The sequence below is a fragment of the Littorina saxatilis genome, linkage group LG4, assembly GCF_037325665.1.
Source record: "Littorina saxatilis isolate snail1 linkage group LG4, US_GU_Lsax_2.0, whole genome shotgun sequence".
NCBI classification, from domain to species: Eukaryota; Metazoa; Mollusca; class Gastropoda; order Littorinimorpha; family Littorinidae; genus Littorina; species Littorina saxatilis.
In genome coordinates this window covers 11,704,610-11,719,650 of record NC_090248.1, presented here as the reverse complement: position 1 = coordinate 11,719,650, position 15,041 = coordinate 11,704,610, and the positions used below count along the sequence as shown (strand labels likewise).

Sequence of the window (15,041 nt, the reverse complement as noted above, 5' to 3'; positions counted from 1 at the left end):
TGGCCGTTAACCTGTCTGACGCGGTCAACGGTCACTGATTTTTGCCCTAAGTTGCCCCTCTTACTCGACAGGAGCGGCCACTTAACGGCCACTTGTCACTTTCGCGGGCGAGCGCCTGTGGTGTGTGTGTGTGTGTTGTGTGCACAGACGGCACAGCACGAGCAGACGACATGAATACTTACGCATGCGCAAACTGTAAATACAGACATGCGCATACATGTACATTTACGGCAGTCACTTCCGGATCGATCACAGCTGATGTGAGTTTGAAACACTTGTTTATCTGACACTCAAATACATATATAATAATCCAAACAACACACATAGAAACATACGAAACAATAGCTTAGCCAGGACGATCGAGTTAAACACGCAAATAATTAAGATGTATAAACGAAAGCAAAACTAACAGAGACAATGAATCGGCGGCTCGTGGATGATCGCTTTCTTTTCTTCATGAAAACTTGATCGTGTTTTTGGGTTTTTTTTGGAGGAGGAGGGGGCCTGTAATGAACGGCCACCTGATATTTGCGGTCACCTTTGCAATGACTAATGGGTGACCGGATATGGCAGGTACTACTGTACTGTTTAATCTGCTGTGTACTTGCTAGTGTGCCACTAGTTCCAAAGATTCTTTGTGACAAGACTGAAAAGTTTTGGCGGGTAATTTTAGCAAGGTAAGAGCATTTCTATATGACTGCTTGCGGTGAAGAAGACTAGGTTTAGCGGTGAAAAAGACTAGGTTGACGCACAAAACAATCTTGAAACTGACTTTGCAAGCTGTGTGTGGAAATCCTTGGAGCTGAAGTACTGTGGACTTTCCTCTGACACTGGGCTGGGCAAGGGAGACTCTGACTCTGAACCGCCTGGTGTCATGAAAATACAAACAAGATACATAAACACAGAATTAACAAGAAGAGCAAACGCTCGATCGAGTCACTTTCGCAGTTCTGAATATTATATGAGGCATCAGATGGACAGGAAGAAATTGCTATTCACAACACAATGAGTCACGTTCACATAAAATTTGAGCCCGGTCACTTTTATAGTTTCCGAGAAAAGCCCAACGTTAAGTTGTGTGTTGCCAAACAGAAAAGGCTAGTTATCTCCCTTGTTTTTCTGATAACGTTCGTAAAAGGCTACAGATGTAAATACTTTGATGTAAAGAATAATCCTACAAAGTTTCAATCACATCCGATGAACTTTGTCAAAATATAAAATGTCTAATTTTTCCTTTGACGCTGACCTGTGACCTTGAAAAAGGTCAAAGGTCAACGAAACCATCGTTAAAGTGTAGAGGTCATTGGAGGTCACGACTAAACAAAATATGAGCCCGATCGCTTTGATAGTTTCCGAGAAAAGTCCAACGTTAAGGTGGTGTCTACGGACGGCCGGACGGCCGGCCGGACAGACTAACACTGACCGATTACATAGAGTCACTTTTTCTCAAGTGACTCAAAAACAGACTCACAAGACAAAAAAAAAAAAAAAAAAAAAAAAAGGCTTTCAATCACATCAAAAACCTAAGAAAACCATTGTCACTTCACACCAACCTCTACAGAACGACACCCCTCCACCCTACAAGGTACACTCCTAACAAAAAGAAACAAGTCGCGCGAGGCGAAATTACTACATTTCGTCAATCTGTCGAAGGTGTCCAACTCTCAGTGACTGAAATTGAATGCACCCCATTTTTCACTGAGACAATGCTCAATAGGGTTGTCGATTACATACCCCGCGGCCGCGGTGACACGTTTGCACACTAAAAGTGACAAGCCAGTAGCGCGCAGTAGTGTATAGTGCTTCACAGGAAAGTGCGCTTTTCTCTATTCTTTTCAACTTTCTGAGCTTGTTTTTAATCCAAACATAATATATCTATATGTTTTTGGAATCAAGAAAATAAAAAGAATAAGATGAAATCATTTTAATCGATTACTGAAATTGTAATTTCAATTAGAATTTTCTGATTTTTAATGACCAAATGAATGAATTAATTTTTAGGCTAATTCAAGCTGAAATGCAATCCCATAGTCCAGGTTACGTCGAAGATTGCTTGACCAAAAGTGCCGCCTGAACTTTTACAAAAAGCCGGATATGACGTCATCAAAGTAAAAAACGTCTGGGGATACCATCCTCAGGAACTCTCATGTATAGTTTTAGTTTTCTCTGAATCGCTCAACACACACACACATACACACACACACACACACACATGCATACGCCACCACCCACGTCTCGATTCCCAGACTATGTTAAAACATTTAGACAAAACTTGACTGAATGTAAAAAAAATACTTACGGGAAGAATTGCTTGGGTGTCTGGAAGGACTGTCCTTCCTGTCCTTCTTGTCAGTGTTTGCCTGAGGGTCGTACTTGAGGTGGAACTCGGTGAGTTCTCCCAGCTTCTTCTTCATGCGCTTCAGCATGGAGGACATGGACATGGTCTGGAAGAACCGCTCGCCCACACTGGCCCGCGCTGGCATTCTATGTGGGAAGGAGTCAAAGGATATTTTTGAGTGTTGGATGTGTTACACGACACTTGAGATTGCCACAAGTTCTCAAATGCCGTATAGTTGTGTTCTTTTATTCTACGTCGCCCGTCTTCGCAGCAGCAGAAAACAACTCGTCAAATTGAGTTCGAGGATTTATTCAGCATTCAATACATACAACTGCACATCGTAGCAGAACTCAAAAAGAAGCTTTTTAACATTCAAATCGCGCTGGCATATATAGTAAATACTCAATCTCGAGAATATTCCAGACCGAACATGATACAACTACATTATATACGAACCGTCTATGGACTAGAACAGTGACGTTCTCTGTGACGTGCATCAAAAGCGCCGACGCACTTAATCCGAATGAACGCCACGAACTCACACTACAAACAGCGTGGTAAACAACTTGTTTTGACAGGACTAGAAAGTTCACCTGCATTCTCGTCCAAGCATAAATATTGTGTTTACAAAATATAATATCTGTACTTTCCCACAAAGTACAAATAAGTCAACTACATGCAACACACAAAACTGAACCAAAGCTCAGCAACGGTAGCGTTTCCTAACAGGATGGAACGTGGTGATTTGTTTCTAAAATAACCACAGACAATAGACACACACATGCAACCGCACAAACACACAAACACACAAACAACAAGTGTTGGCTACCTTTGCCTGCTCTGCTTTGTTCTGAAAAAAATCCCAAAAATCTACACATTCAGCCAAGTTTTGACCAGTAAACAGATTTTAATACCATTTATTTCATCTTCAACAAAATCACTATGGGACATCAAAGTCATTCCCTTTTCTTAGAACAGTAGCTCTCACTTTTCTTTTCTTCTTACCACCCTTTGTCTTAGTTCGATCTTACTTTGTCAAAAAGTCACAAAAGATCCCTTGAATGTTGTAAACATTACAAAATATCATACATCCTTCTTTTCACAATTTCTACCCAAAATGACAGGGCACTGCAATCGGCAATCAAACGTAACATTCACAAGGTCAAACAAGTGTAAACTGACTGTGCTTGCTGGGAGCATCGCCCGAGGTAGAGAGAGAAGAACCGCTGCCACACCACGGGCATCATGGGGTGGTCGACAGGCATGTCCAGAGCTTGTTGGGCCCAGCGGTAGATGCTCAGCCGTGCCGCAGTGCGGGAGTATTCTGGCTTCAGGCGAGACAACACCACCTGCAAGTAACAAGTTTAGTTGGTGTAAAACTCATAGATTAGGTATGAACATTCCGCTGGAAGATTTTTGTGCACCACCAACACAACGGACTGATTATAACTCTGGTTCAGATTTTGTTTCTTCTAAGCACACTGACTCTGCCATCACACTACTCATTCAATTTCTGGAATTGCTGCTTCAGACATAGCCACACATTGGTGTAAAGTTCATGGCTGCATATCCATGTGCGGTATGGAAACTACGCTGGAAACAAATTATATCAATCAATATCATGTGATGATCATTAATCTGGTTTGGACCTTAACTCATCAAACAGCAGCTTCAGGTAAAGCCACATGCACCCATGAAAATTGGTCTTTGCTTCAAGGAAAGGTATGCACCAGATGGAGACACGGTTTTCAAAAGTTGTCAGCAACCATGTGCATAAGCTACAATTACAGAGAACTCTAGTATTAAGTAACTCGCAACCGAGAAAGTACAGTTTTCAAATTTTCTATAAAAATATTAGTTTGTAAATTATAAAAACTCACAAAGCATTTCTCACACTGTCTCTCTTTCTCTTCCTCTCTGTGACAATCACCCCCCCCCCCCCCCCTTAACCTCCCCTCTCCATTTCACCTCATCCAAAGCAATCCCACCATGTAAGCACAAAGACAAATGCTACAAACCTTCAAGGCTCCTTCCACAGACACACTGGCATTGGACAACAGTTCATGCTGCAGAGATGGCCAGACCCCAGCAGCCTGATCGTTGGTGTCTTCCATGTTGAGAATCTGGGTGGCCAGCCATCCAAACTCTGGCATCGACCCTCGTTCCATTAACGACAGAGCCGCAGACGGTCCTCCTCCCACCCAGGTGAGGAATCCTCCTTTTGACTTGCTCTCTGTCTGAAGTTGCTGTGAAAGAAAGAGCAGTGGCTGTGTTCTTATGTCAGCATCTACAGTTTACCTGTCTCCATTTTTTAAATTTCTTTATTTTCATTTTGTTGCTTCGAATTTTTTTACTATTTATGAGTGGTCTTACCATCCTGTATTCCTGCAGTTTTCTACGTTTCTTTCTCGTGCTTTCCCTTTATCTTTAACGGCTGAGGAAACAGACTTTTACCCAACATTTTCCATCCCACTTTCAACACAATTACAGCAGAAGTAGATCTTTGCTTATTCTTTTGTAAAGAGGATATTCCGTTGCGTATACATATAAATAAAACAAAGAAAGACAAACAAAACATACTAACAAGTCGCGTAAGGCAAAATTACTACATTTAGTCAAGTTGTGGAACTCACAGAATGAAACTGAACGCACTGCATTTTTTCACCATGACCGTAGTCCGCCGCTTGTGCAAAACGGAGTGAAACTGACGAGCCTGTTCAGCGCGGTAGTGGTTTCGCTGTGCTGCATAGCACGCTTTTCTCTCTTCGTTTTAACTTTGTGAGCGTGTTTTTAATCCAAACATATCATATCTATATGTTTTTGGAATCAGGAACCCACAAGGAATAAGATGAAATTGTTTTTAAATCGATTTCGGAAATTTAATTTTGATCATAATTTTTATATATTTAATTTGTAGACCTTCAGGGTTCCTGCAGGGCAGAGCTGATACAATTCAATGAGTTTTCAAGGACATTTCCAGGACCAAAAAATGCTTTTCAAGGACATGATTTTCCCCAAATTAATGCAAAGCACCAAGCTTACCTTCAGTTTTTCAAGTCTGCAAACTATTAGTCATTCCGTAGTTGTTTCCCTTGCCAACTTCCGGGAAGGGAAGCAACTACGGGTGACTAGTAATAGTTCGTCTGCTTTCGTTTTCACTCGATCTTTTATTCTCCCAAAATGTGTGTACTGTATTTGAAGGAAAAAAAGGGGGTTGCATTTTGTTTTAAATAAGACAAGCTGCTGACGAAATGTATAGGCAACAATTTGGAAAAATCAAGTACTTTTCAATGACTATTTAACAAAACTCTATTTTCAAGCACTTTTCAAGGCCTGGAAAAGGTTTTCCAATTTTCAAGGAGTTTTCCAGGGTTCAAGGACTCTGTACGAACCCTGGACCTTGTTTTAATCCAAATATAACATATTTATATGTTTTTGGAATCAGAAAATGACGAAGAACAAGATGAAATTGTTTTTGGATCGTTTAATAAAAAAATAATTTTAATTACAAGTTTCCGATTTTTAATGACCAAGTTCACTCATTAGTTTTTAAGACACCAAGCTGAAATGCAATACAGCAGTCCCTGCAATGTACGGCCCCCGGCGTGAGCGGACACCTGACATGTACGGACACATTTGCTCGGCACGGAGTGTTTTCCTTCTATATTTGCCCCCCCTTAAACGGACACCTGCAAAACGTGGACGCGGACACTCGTTTTCGGTCCCCACAGCAGGTCATACCTCCAATGTACGGACAGACCATCGTCAAATTTTCACCACAACAAAATCGATAACAGAGCAGTCCGATTCTTGGTACAAAGATCACAGCCGCAATGGCGTGATGACAGTCACTGATAACTTCAGTGCACGTGTACCCATCACTGAGGAGGGGGGGTAGTTTTGGTCAGGAGTGGAGTACATGCGAAGATGCCAACATGAAACTGCACTGAGCTCTTTATTCTTGTCTGTTGGACGTAAACAACAGAAACCACAGTCGATGAAGGTCCTGAGCGAAAGTGAGTGAAAAACCAGCCACAGTTCTCAGCATCGTGTGTCTGTGTGTAGGCCTAACCTCTTTCATTGACAAGATACTCTTGTTTCCCCTCAGCCTTGACCAGTGAGTCGGTTGCCTAATCTATGAACCCTTCAGTTGTCTTGCTTTGTCAAAAGTTACGACACTGTCAACTGGTTTTGCTCTGAGTGAACAGTGCAGCTGGCCTCTCTGGCCACAGCCCCCAACAGTACATGGCTGGAGGGAGGGAGAGTGAGAGGAAGGGGGGTTAGCTGGCTAAACTCTGTGGGGTGTCCGGTGTCACTGCATGTCAGCAGGAAGAGCATTGGAGAGAAATAGAGAGGTGTACTCTTCCATACAATTTCCAAGCATCAGTTGTCACGGCTTGGGGTAGGCATTAGTGAGGGAGAATGGGAGCTGTGTTATGTACAGTGTATTTCCGACTGAAGAGTGAAAAGTCACTGCCATGCCATATGATCGGCATGCAGTCAATAAAGCCAGACAAGAAAAAAATAAATTACATGATTATGACATGCAGCTCTATCTGCTGCTATTTATTCAAACTGGTTTTCAAGCTTATTCTTGCAAAGCATCTGCACACGCTCCTCTGTGCTGTGTTTGTGTGGCTGCTTTCGTATGTCAGTGCATGGTGAGTGTGTTCATGCACTGCCTTGAGGATTTATTTTATCTCTTCTTTTCAACACTTTTCATACAAATTCTTTTTACAGAACGTTTAAAGAAGTATTAGGAGTTTATTGTTATTGTTTAGTAGCCACAAGAAGTGATTATCATAGACTCAATCCTGTTGTTTGTGTGTCTCTGTGTGAGTGTATGGGGGAGGGGGTGGTGTGGTCACCCCTCCCGTGACCGGACACCTGCAATGTACGGACAGTTTTGCTATGGCCCAAGGGTGTCCGTTCATGAGAGGGACTGCTGTACCAAACCCCGGCCTTCGTCGAAGATTGCTTTGCCAAAATTTCAATCAATTTAATTGAAAAATGAGGGTGTGACAGTGCCGCCTCAACTTTTACAAAAAGCCGGATATGACATCATCAAAAGTATTTATTGAAAAAAAGAAAAAAACGTCCGGGGATATCATTCCCAGGAACTCTCATGTCAAATTTCATAAAGATCGGTCCAGTAGTTTGGTCTGAATCGCTCTACACACACACACGCACAGACACACACACACACACATACACCACGACCCTCGTCTCGATTCCCCCTCTATGTTAAAACATTTAGTCAAAACTTGACTAAATGTAACAAAAAAACAAAGACAGACAGGAAGACATTGCGCCCGACATGAGAAAACAGCTGCTCACAGTATGACCGTGTGGGTAAACAGTGCAGGTTTAGAATCATACTGTACAACCTTTCCCAAAGAAAAATGACACACGGAGTGGATAAGCAAGTAAGGGACAGGGCCGGGGATAGCGGGGAGGGGTTGGGGGGCCAATGTGGGAAGAATACAGTGCACGCCACACACCTTGAAATACTGCACAAAGACAGCGTCCAGCTTGTCTCTAGCCCCCTTCTGCAGGTAACCCCAGCACACCAGGTGGTCCAACACAAAGCAGCAGTTCCTACAAAACACAGACAAGCGTGAGCATACTACAGCAGGTAGACTGTACTACGGTCAAACCCCCCTTTTAAGACCACCAACATTCTTAGAAAACTAAGTCTTCAAAAGGAGGAAATCTAAAATGAAAATGGGGGTTAATTTACAGAGGCAATAAATAAAAAATCTGAGAAAACAGGGTCTTAATAGGGAAGGGGTCTTAAATCGAAAATTTTTAATTAAATTTTGATTTAATATAATATACTTACCCAATTCTTATGAATGCATTGACTTTAGTCCCACATGCTAGATGTCGAAAAACCTCTCAAATTACCTGCCCTTAGTAGGGTGGTAACCAAGCTAAAAGCGACGCCATAGCCGTTGCTATGGCCTGACCTTGCTCAGTTACCCATAACACCCTGCGCACCACGCGAGCGCCAGCATCCGTAATAATCATTCGAGACTATTAGTCAAACAAACCCCCAAGGACATAATCCAGCGGGGACGGATGGGAGGGTATTAACTATAAGAATTGGGTAAGTATATTATATTAAATCAAAATTTAATTAAAAATTTTCGATTTAATCACATATTCTTACTCCAATTCTTATGAATGCAGATTCCTCCTAAAGGTGGAGGGAACCTACTTATGTCCTTGTAAGAACCTGCCCTGCAGCAACTAAAACCAGCAATGAACTGGAGCCATCTAGCCGCGTGCAGGAGATATCCCGAAGATAGAAACCGATGAACACATCATCTGATCTCCAGTAAGCCGTTTGCAAAGCTTCGCCTAGGCGACCAGAACGCAACACGGCAATAAAAGAAGCACAAAATCTGTACCCGAGCTGTTGGCAAACCTCGCATAGGCGAGAGGAACACCACCAGCCAGAGAAGAACACCAGACTCCCGAACGCCTGAAAAGGAATAGAGGGAGGACTGAACGCCCCCCCCCCCCCCTGTTCGGAACGTACCACTCATAGGACTGTCCTATGAATGTAGCAGAGCCCCTAGAGAGAGACAAATAAAAGACGTCTCTTTCGCTCCATTGTAAAGAAATAAGAACCTGAGCTAAAGCTCATGGTTCCAAAAGACAGTAACGTCAAAAAAGGGATTAAAAAAGTCCAACCAGACAGTTAGAAAATCCGAATCTCCCGGAGCGATAATCCTCCCAAGAGGAGGGAATCAAACACCAGAGGATATTGACCAGGTTTCTGAAACCCCAAAACCTGGCCAAAAACCGTGAACAAACGGAACCAAAAGCCCTAAGGCTACATCCTCTGGCAAACCCCAAAAACGCATGCGCCTCACTGCCCTATAGGGCTGAGGCCCAGAGTAAGTAGAACAAAGTCCCACGCGCTAAACAAGGGGGAGCCTCTAAACCTCGTAAAACAAGGTCCCTTGATCATGCCGACAAGAGCGCCATGAGCAACAGAAGAGAGGCCTATTTGTTTCAAAACAGCTGAGATAGCCGAGAAGCCGGAACCTCAAAGAAGAGGCCCAGCTGCCCAAAGCCAAAAACTGAAACAGAGGTGAAAAACCACCTGGCTTGAGAGAGGGGCGCTAAGGAGTTGCACCCCCGCTCTAAATCCCCAATTGGCCAAGGAGGCCAAAAAAGGAGCATACACAGATAAAGTGGAGGAAATATATGCTTCGTTCCCAAAGACCAGAGTCAGAACCCATGATCTAAAACACAAACAGCACGCCTCCAGACCCGTCAGAAGATGGGCCAACCCCTGTGCAAGCCCTGAAAGGACCTGTTGAGCGAGTCGGCCAGATCGCAGAGCTGGCCGGGGAGAAATTCCCCTGAGAAAATGATTTAGTGTGAAACTCAATCAGAATCCCCTATACTCTGTCTGACAGGGAGCGAGAACTTGCTCACCCCAGCTAGTTCACATAAGAAGCAACAGAAGAATTGCCCGAATGCAACAGGCCATGCCTGTAAATAGCAAAAAAGGAAAGGCTAGTAGACTAAGAGCCACTGCTCCTAACCTCAGGCAAAAGAGAAGCCCAAGGATTTGCGTCTACATCACAGCCTCAAGACTGCAATTGCCAGTGCAGGCCCCATCTAGACGAAAACGCATCCATAAAGCGGTCTAAGTCCAGGGGAAAACAGAGCTAGGGAAAAAAGTCCCCTGAGCGATCCAAAAGGATTCCAGCCACCTCCCCGAGTGGAGGAACCCACTCTGGAGGAGGACCCTCATGTCCCAGACCTGAGAGGCCGAACCCCCCAAAAAACTTGAGGAAAGACTAGAGGGCCAGCATAGCTATCGATACCGTCCGACCGAAGATCGGGTCTAAAGACCCCGCAGAGGCCTGCTCTCGTGCCCGTCTGGCAGTGAAAAGAGCTTATAGCCTCCCTATTCCCTCTTGTGTGAAGAATAAACCTTCCAAGAGACAAAGTCGAACAGCATGCCCAGGTAAAAAACCTGGGATAAGGACAGCTCGGAATTTTGCCTGGTTACTGAGAGCACCAGGCAAAAAGCCTGGTTCAACACCAAAAGAAAGTGCAGCTGACAAGCTGATTGACCTTGAAAAAGCTCAACCAGCCCCCGAGATAGTCCAGAGACCAACACCCCCAGAAACCGAGCCCTTTCCTGTGTGCAGAAACGCAGAAGGAAAGCTCATGTGAGAGCACCGAGGAAAATCTCAGCCAAAGCTGAAAGCTCTAGCCCATGCCGACCCACCTCCCGCAGAGAGGGAGGCGACACTGAACCAAAACACCCCTTTGTAACCGGGAGCGCATAAATGCGCTGCCAGAGGTCCACGAAGGAAGGGAAAGATTCCAGCTATTGAGTAGGTCTTAACAACCCCCGAAAAAGCCTGACCCTTGCTTCCTGCAACCAGCATGAAATCAAACCCCTTGTAAAGGAAGGAGATCACACCAAGCAAAAACAGTGTGGGCCTAAAACGTCACCGAGAAACTTCTCCGCTCAGTGACGACCCTAGCCCAAGCTGCCAGCAGCCTGGCTAAAGCCTTATCCAAGGCATCCTCCCTAACCCAAAAGAGCGATCAGGGAGGATAAGATTGCCTATAAGAAAGCACAGAAGAGAGTCTCAGCCAAAGCAGAAAACTCCAAACCATGCCATCCTAGCTCCTCCAGAGAGGAGAGGGAGGAGTAACATCATAAAACCTCCATGTTCCCTGTGGTCTGTAAGCGAAGCCAGAAACTAGCCCCTGGCAATAAAAAGTGCGGATCAGACCCTGAGCCTGAAAATTCCCTGCTATCTTCTTCCGCACTAAAAGTGAGGATGAAGCAGCCTGAAACCCCGAAGCCAGCAGTCCCCTGCGTAAAAAGCAGCGGGAAAGGTGTAGGATGAAGACCACTATCCTAAGGTGCGGAACAAGCCAAAAGTGTGGCATGAGGTAGGCAATCACCGGAGACTCAGCAAATGAAACAAATTGCGAGAAAGCCTGTGAAAACCCAAAGCCATCCCGGAAGAGGAAGGAAGAGAGACACCCCCAACCTATCCGGGACAAAGTAAACTGCAACAGCAGCCGCTCTATGTATGGGAAGCCTACAACCAGTAGGCAACCCTATACACTCCCCCTCCTCCAACAAGGAGTCCGAACCTAACCACCAGTTGTGTAAAACACAAAAGGAGGGGAGACCGGGGAGGTCGCGCACTAAATACTCCTGCCGATAACACCGCCAAGAGTGTGGATGAAAAGCGTGATCAGTCTCTGACTGCCAACCCAAAACCGCCCACCTGAACAAGAGGTGGGGGGAAGAGGGGTTGGTAACTGGCACAGATCTCTGCCGAGAAGGAGATAGAGTGGAGAAACAAGACAAAGCCGGGCCCGGCGCATCTTACCCCACCCACTGTGCGAGAGAAGCATCCCAGTGCTAAGAACCAGACTACCTAGTTTGAACCACAACTCACCCCAAGTGGGGAGGGGGGTGGTCCAGCACAGCCGCAACCCCTAGAGGGGGCAAGGACTGAAACAGAGAAACGGCCGTAAACGGCCGATCCTCGCTCGTCCACCTGCCAAAGTCAAGTAGCCCTATCACTCACCCACCCCTAGGAGGGGGGGGGGGGGGGTGACCTATGCTGGCTAAGGACAATGACCACTGGCCAGGTGATACTATAGCCGAGTCCCCGCAGACCATTGTGAATACAAAGAATGGGAGACTGGAGAGAAAGAGTATCTTCTGTCTCCGCCTGTCCCAGGTAGACAGCCGGCACAGCCCGTGCAGAGAACAAAACGGAGCAAAGCTCATTGTTCCCTGACCACTGTGCGAGACACCCTGCCGAGAACAAAAGAGAGTCAAGCTCATTGTTCCGCGACCGCTACCCGCGACGAGCGCGGGCAGCTAACACAGCCACCTGTCCCAAATGGAGCAGAGAAGGAGTATGTAACGTAGCCTGGAAAGCCGTACATAGCACCCCCGCTGTGTAGAAAGGCCTCGATAGAGGAGAAGACCGATTGTCAGGCCAGGACCATAGAGGCCAGACTGTGAAGACAGTCTAACAGCGCCCACCCCGTCCAACCCAGAGGGAGGGAAAGGGTGGACCCGCGACAAGCGCGGGTAGCTAACACAGCCACCTGTCCCAAAAGGAGCAGAGAAGGAGTATGTAACGTAGCCTGGAAAGCCGTACATAGCACCCCCGCTGTGTAGAAAGGCCTGAGCCACTCCATGCCCCAGATGGGGAGGGGGGTGGCTCGTCACAGCAGTAAGAGCGACGGAGAGAGACGAACCGAACAACGGCCGACCCCCCTCCGTCCACCTGCCGTAGTCCTATAGCCCACCGCCCGCCCACCCCGATAGGGGAGGCGAACGATTGTCGGGCCAGGACAATTGAGGCACAGACTGTGAAGACAGTCCAACAGCGCCCACCCCGTCCAACTCAGAGGGAGGGAAAGGGTGGAACGCTACTCCAGCCCCCACCCGATCCCGCCCGGTGGGCGGGAAAGAGTGGGCCACTGATAACCCCCCCCCACCCTGCCCCAAATGGAGCAGAGAAGGGGTATGTAACGTAGCCTGGAAAGCCGCCACCCGAACGCGCCCGGGGGGCGGGAAAGGGTGGGAAGCTAACACGGCCCCCTGCCCGCAAAGGGCAGAGTGGGACAAGCCCTGGCCGTGACTTACCGTGCCCCCCCACTCCCCCTTCCTCACGGTAAGGGGGCTGCCTGACCGACCCAGCAGTGCTGTTTAAAAGCAAGCCGAGCGGCCAAAGCAGGCGGGGAGCTGGCCCCCTCTCCTAAAGGAGAGAGTGCTCGCGAACAACCCAGTCTACCCGTGGCAGAAAGGACTGAACCGAACTGGCCGTTTGCACCAGGCGACGGTGCGACGCAGGAGCGCCCCCCCTATCCCCCCCCATTGGCGGGGGGCTGCGTAACACACTGTGAAGTACCGGCGGTAATCAGAGTGGTTAAACGCAGGCAGGGAGCAGGCCCCCCCTCCTAAAGGAAGGGGTGCTCGAGAACAGCCCAGAGCCACCAGAGGCAAAAAACGGGCTGAACCGAACAGGCCATTTGCACTTGACCACAGTGCGAAGCTGACAAACGGGAGGGCGGGAACCGCCGATCGTGCCTGAAACAGCTGAAAATACAGACCAAAACATCGTTAAGTCCCCCCAAAAGGAGGACATTGACTGATTCCTCTTACTCAGAGAAAGGGGAAAGAATAGCCACACGGCCACCCCCCCCCCCCCCCCCCCCCCCATCAGTCGCACCGACGACGATCCAACAAAAAGTCTATAAGGAGCCTAAAGGCTGATTAACCCCAACAGGGGAAGCGAGCTGTGAAAGAACTGAACCCGCCCTCGGAGGGATAGGAACATAAAAAGAAGTGCTGTTTGGCGGATCTACGACCCGCATAATAGGCAAATCAAAGTTCTTAGGCTACTCTTAGGTATAGTTTTCTAAACCAGGCTAAGAGCCTTGTCACCTTCCAGTCTCGCGCCAAGATTAGCTTTGTTGTCGGCCATTTTAAGACCGGCGAAAAACAGTCACCCAGAACAAAAAACTTCTGCGTGCGTGTTCAACACAAAGCTATCAACATTTATACCAAACATACACAGGAAAGATCTCACCAAAAGGTAGGCGGACAGGTAGACCCCCAAGAACCGGCTAGTCTCAAGGACGAGCAGGCATGTGAAGGCCAAAAGTGAGAGCGAAATTCGGACACGTCCACCGTGTGTTGTCGAAAGTCGAGAATGATTATTACGGATGCTGGCGCTCGCGTGGTGCGCAGGGTGTTATGGGTAACTGAGCAAGGTCAGGCCATAGCAACGGCTATGGCGTCGCTTTTAGCTTGGTTACCACCCTACTAAGGGCAGGTAATTTGAGAGGTTTTTCGACATCTAGCATGTGGGACTAAAGTCAATGCATTCATAAGAATTGGAGTAAGAATATGTGATTAAATCAGGGGTCTTAAATCAGGGGTCTCAAAAGGTGGGGAGTCTTAAATCAGGGGTCTTAAAGAGTGGGGAGTCTTAAATCAGGGGTCTCAAAAGGTGCATGCCGATGCGGCATGCAGTCACCTACTTTTGTTGTAATTACGTTTGCTCAAGCCATTGCACGATGTAAAAAGAAGTAGACCGTGTTTTTATTGTAGCACCTTGTTGTGACCCGTTTTGTGGAGCGTTAATATTTTTACGTGAGATTCACGTGCTCCTTGTTCAGTTGTTGTGACCTGGTTTTGGTCGGAGCGTCACAAACTGCGTCGTTTAGTCTTAGAACACCGTGAGATTCACGTGCTCTTTTCCGTGTTTTGATTTTGAGGTGAGCCCTGCGAATCTGCGTTGCAAGTTTTAGAATACGTGTGACTCACGTGTTTTTAGCTTTGTGATGTCAGCTAGTTCCTTGGTCTTCTTTCTGTTAAATATACCGTTTTAAGTTTTGAGCATGCACGGAGTGCGTGATCGGTTACTGATTGGTTGTAAAATAGTAGTTTCACCCGATTCTGTCTTAGGAATGTTGTTGGTTGGTCAATTCGGTGACCTTTGACTTTTGAATAACTATTCCATGTTAGGTTTTTGTTTCCATAAATACCGCTGCTTGACTCCTGTCTCGTCAGTCGATCTGAGGGTTTTAGGAAGCGTTTGGTTTTGATGTAAACGTATGAAGGTTATCAAGTGAACCAACGGAGTGTTTCTTATGTTTTAACGTCAACGTAATGTTCTTG

At 46.6% G+C, this 15,041-nt stretch overlaps 1 protein-coding gene across 1 annotated transcript in view; it reads right to left on the bottom strand.

Moving 5' to 3' along the window:
* LOC138963960 (ectopic P granules protein 5 homolog) overlaps nucleotides 1-15,041 on the bottom strand; it is a 79,127-nt gene that overhangs the window by 37,739 nt on the left and 26,347 nt on the right. Inside the window, exons 21-25 of the mRNA XM_070335819.1 lie at nucleotides 7,840-7,936; nucleotides 4,357-4,584; nucleotides 3,521-3,687; nucleotides 2,300-2,484; nucleotides 773-866 (exon numbers count right to left, since the gene is read on the bottom strand). Coding sequence (XP_070191920.1) covers nucleotides 773-866; nucleotides 2,300-2,484; nucleotides 3,521-3,687; nucleotides 4,357-4,584; nucleotides 7,840-7,936 — 771 coding nt within the window. The remainder of the gene's footprint in view (nucleotides 1-772; nucleotides 867-2,299; nucleotides 2,485-3,520; nucleotides 3,688-4,356; nucleotides 4,585-7,839; nucleotides 7,937-15,041) is intronic.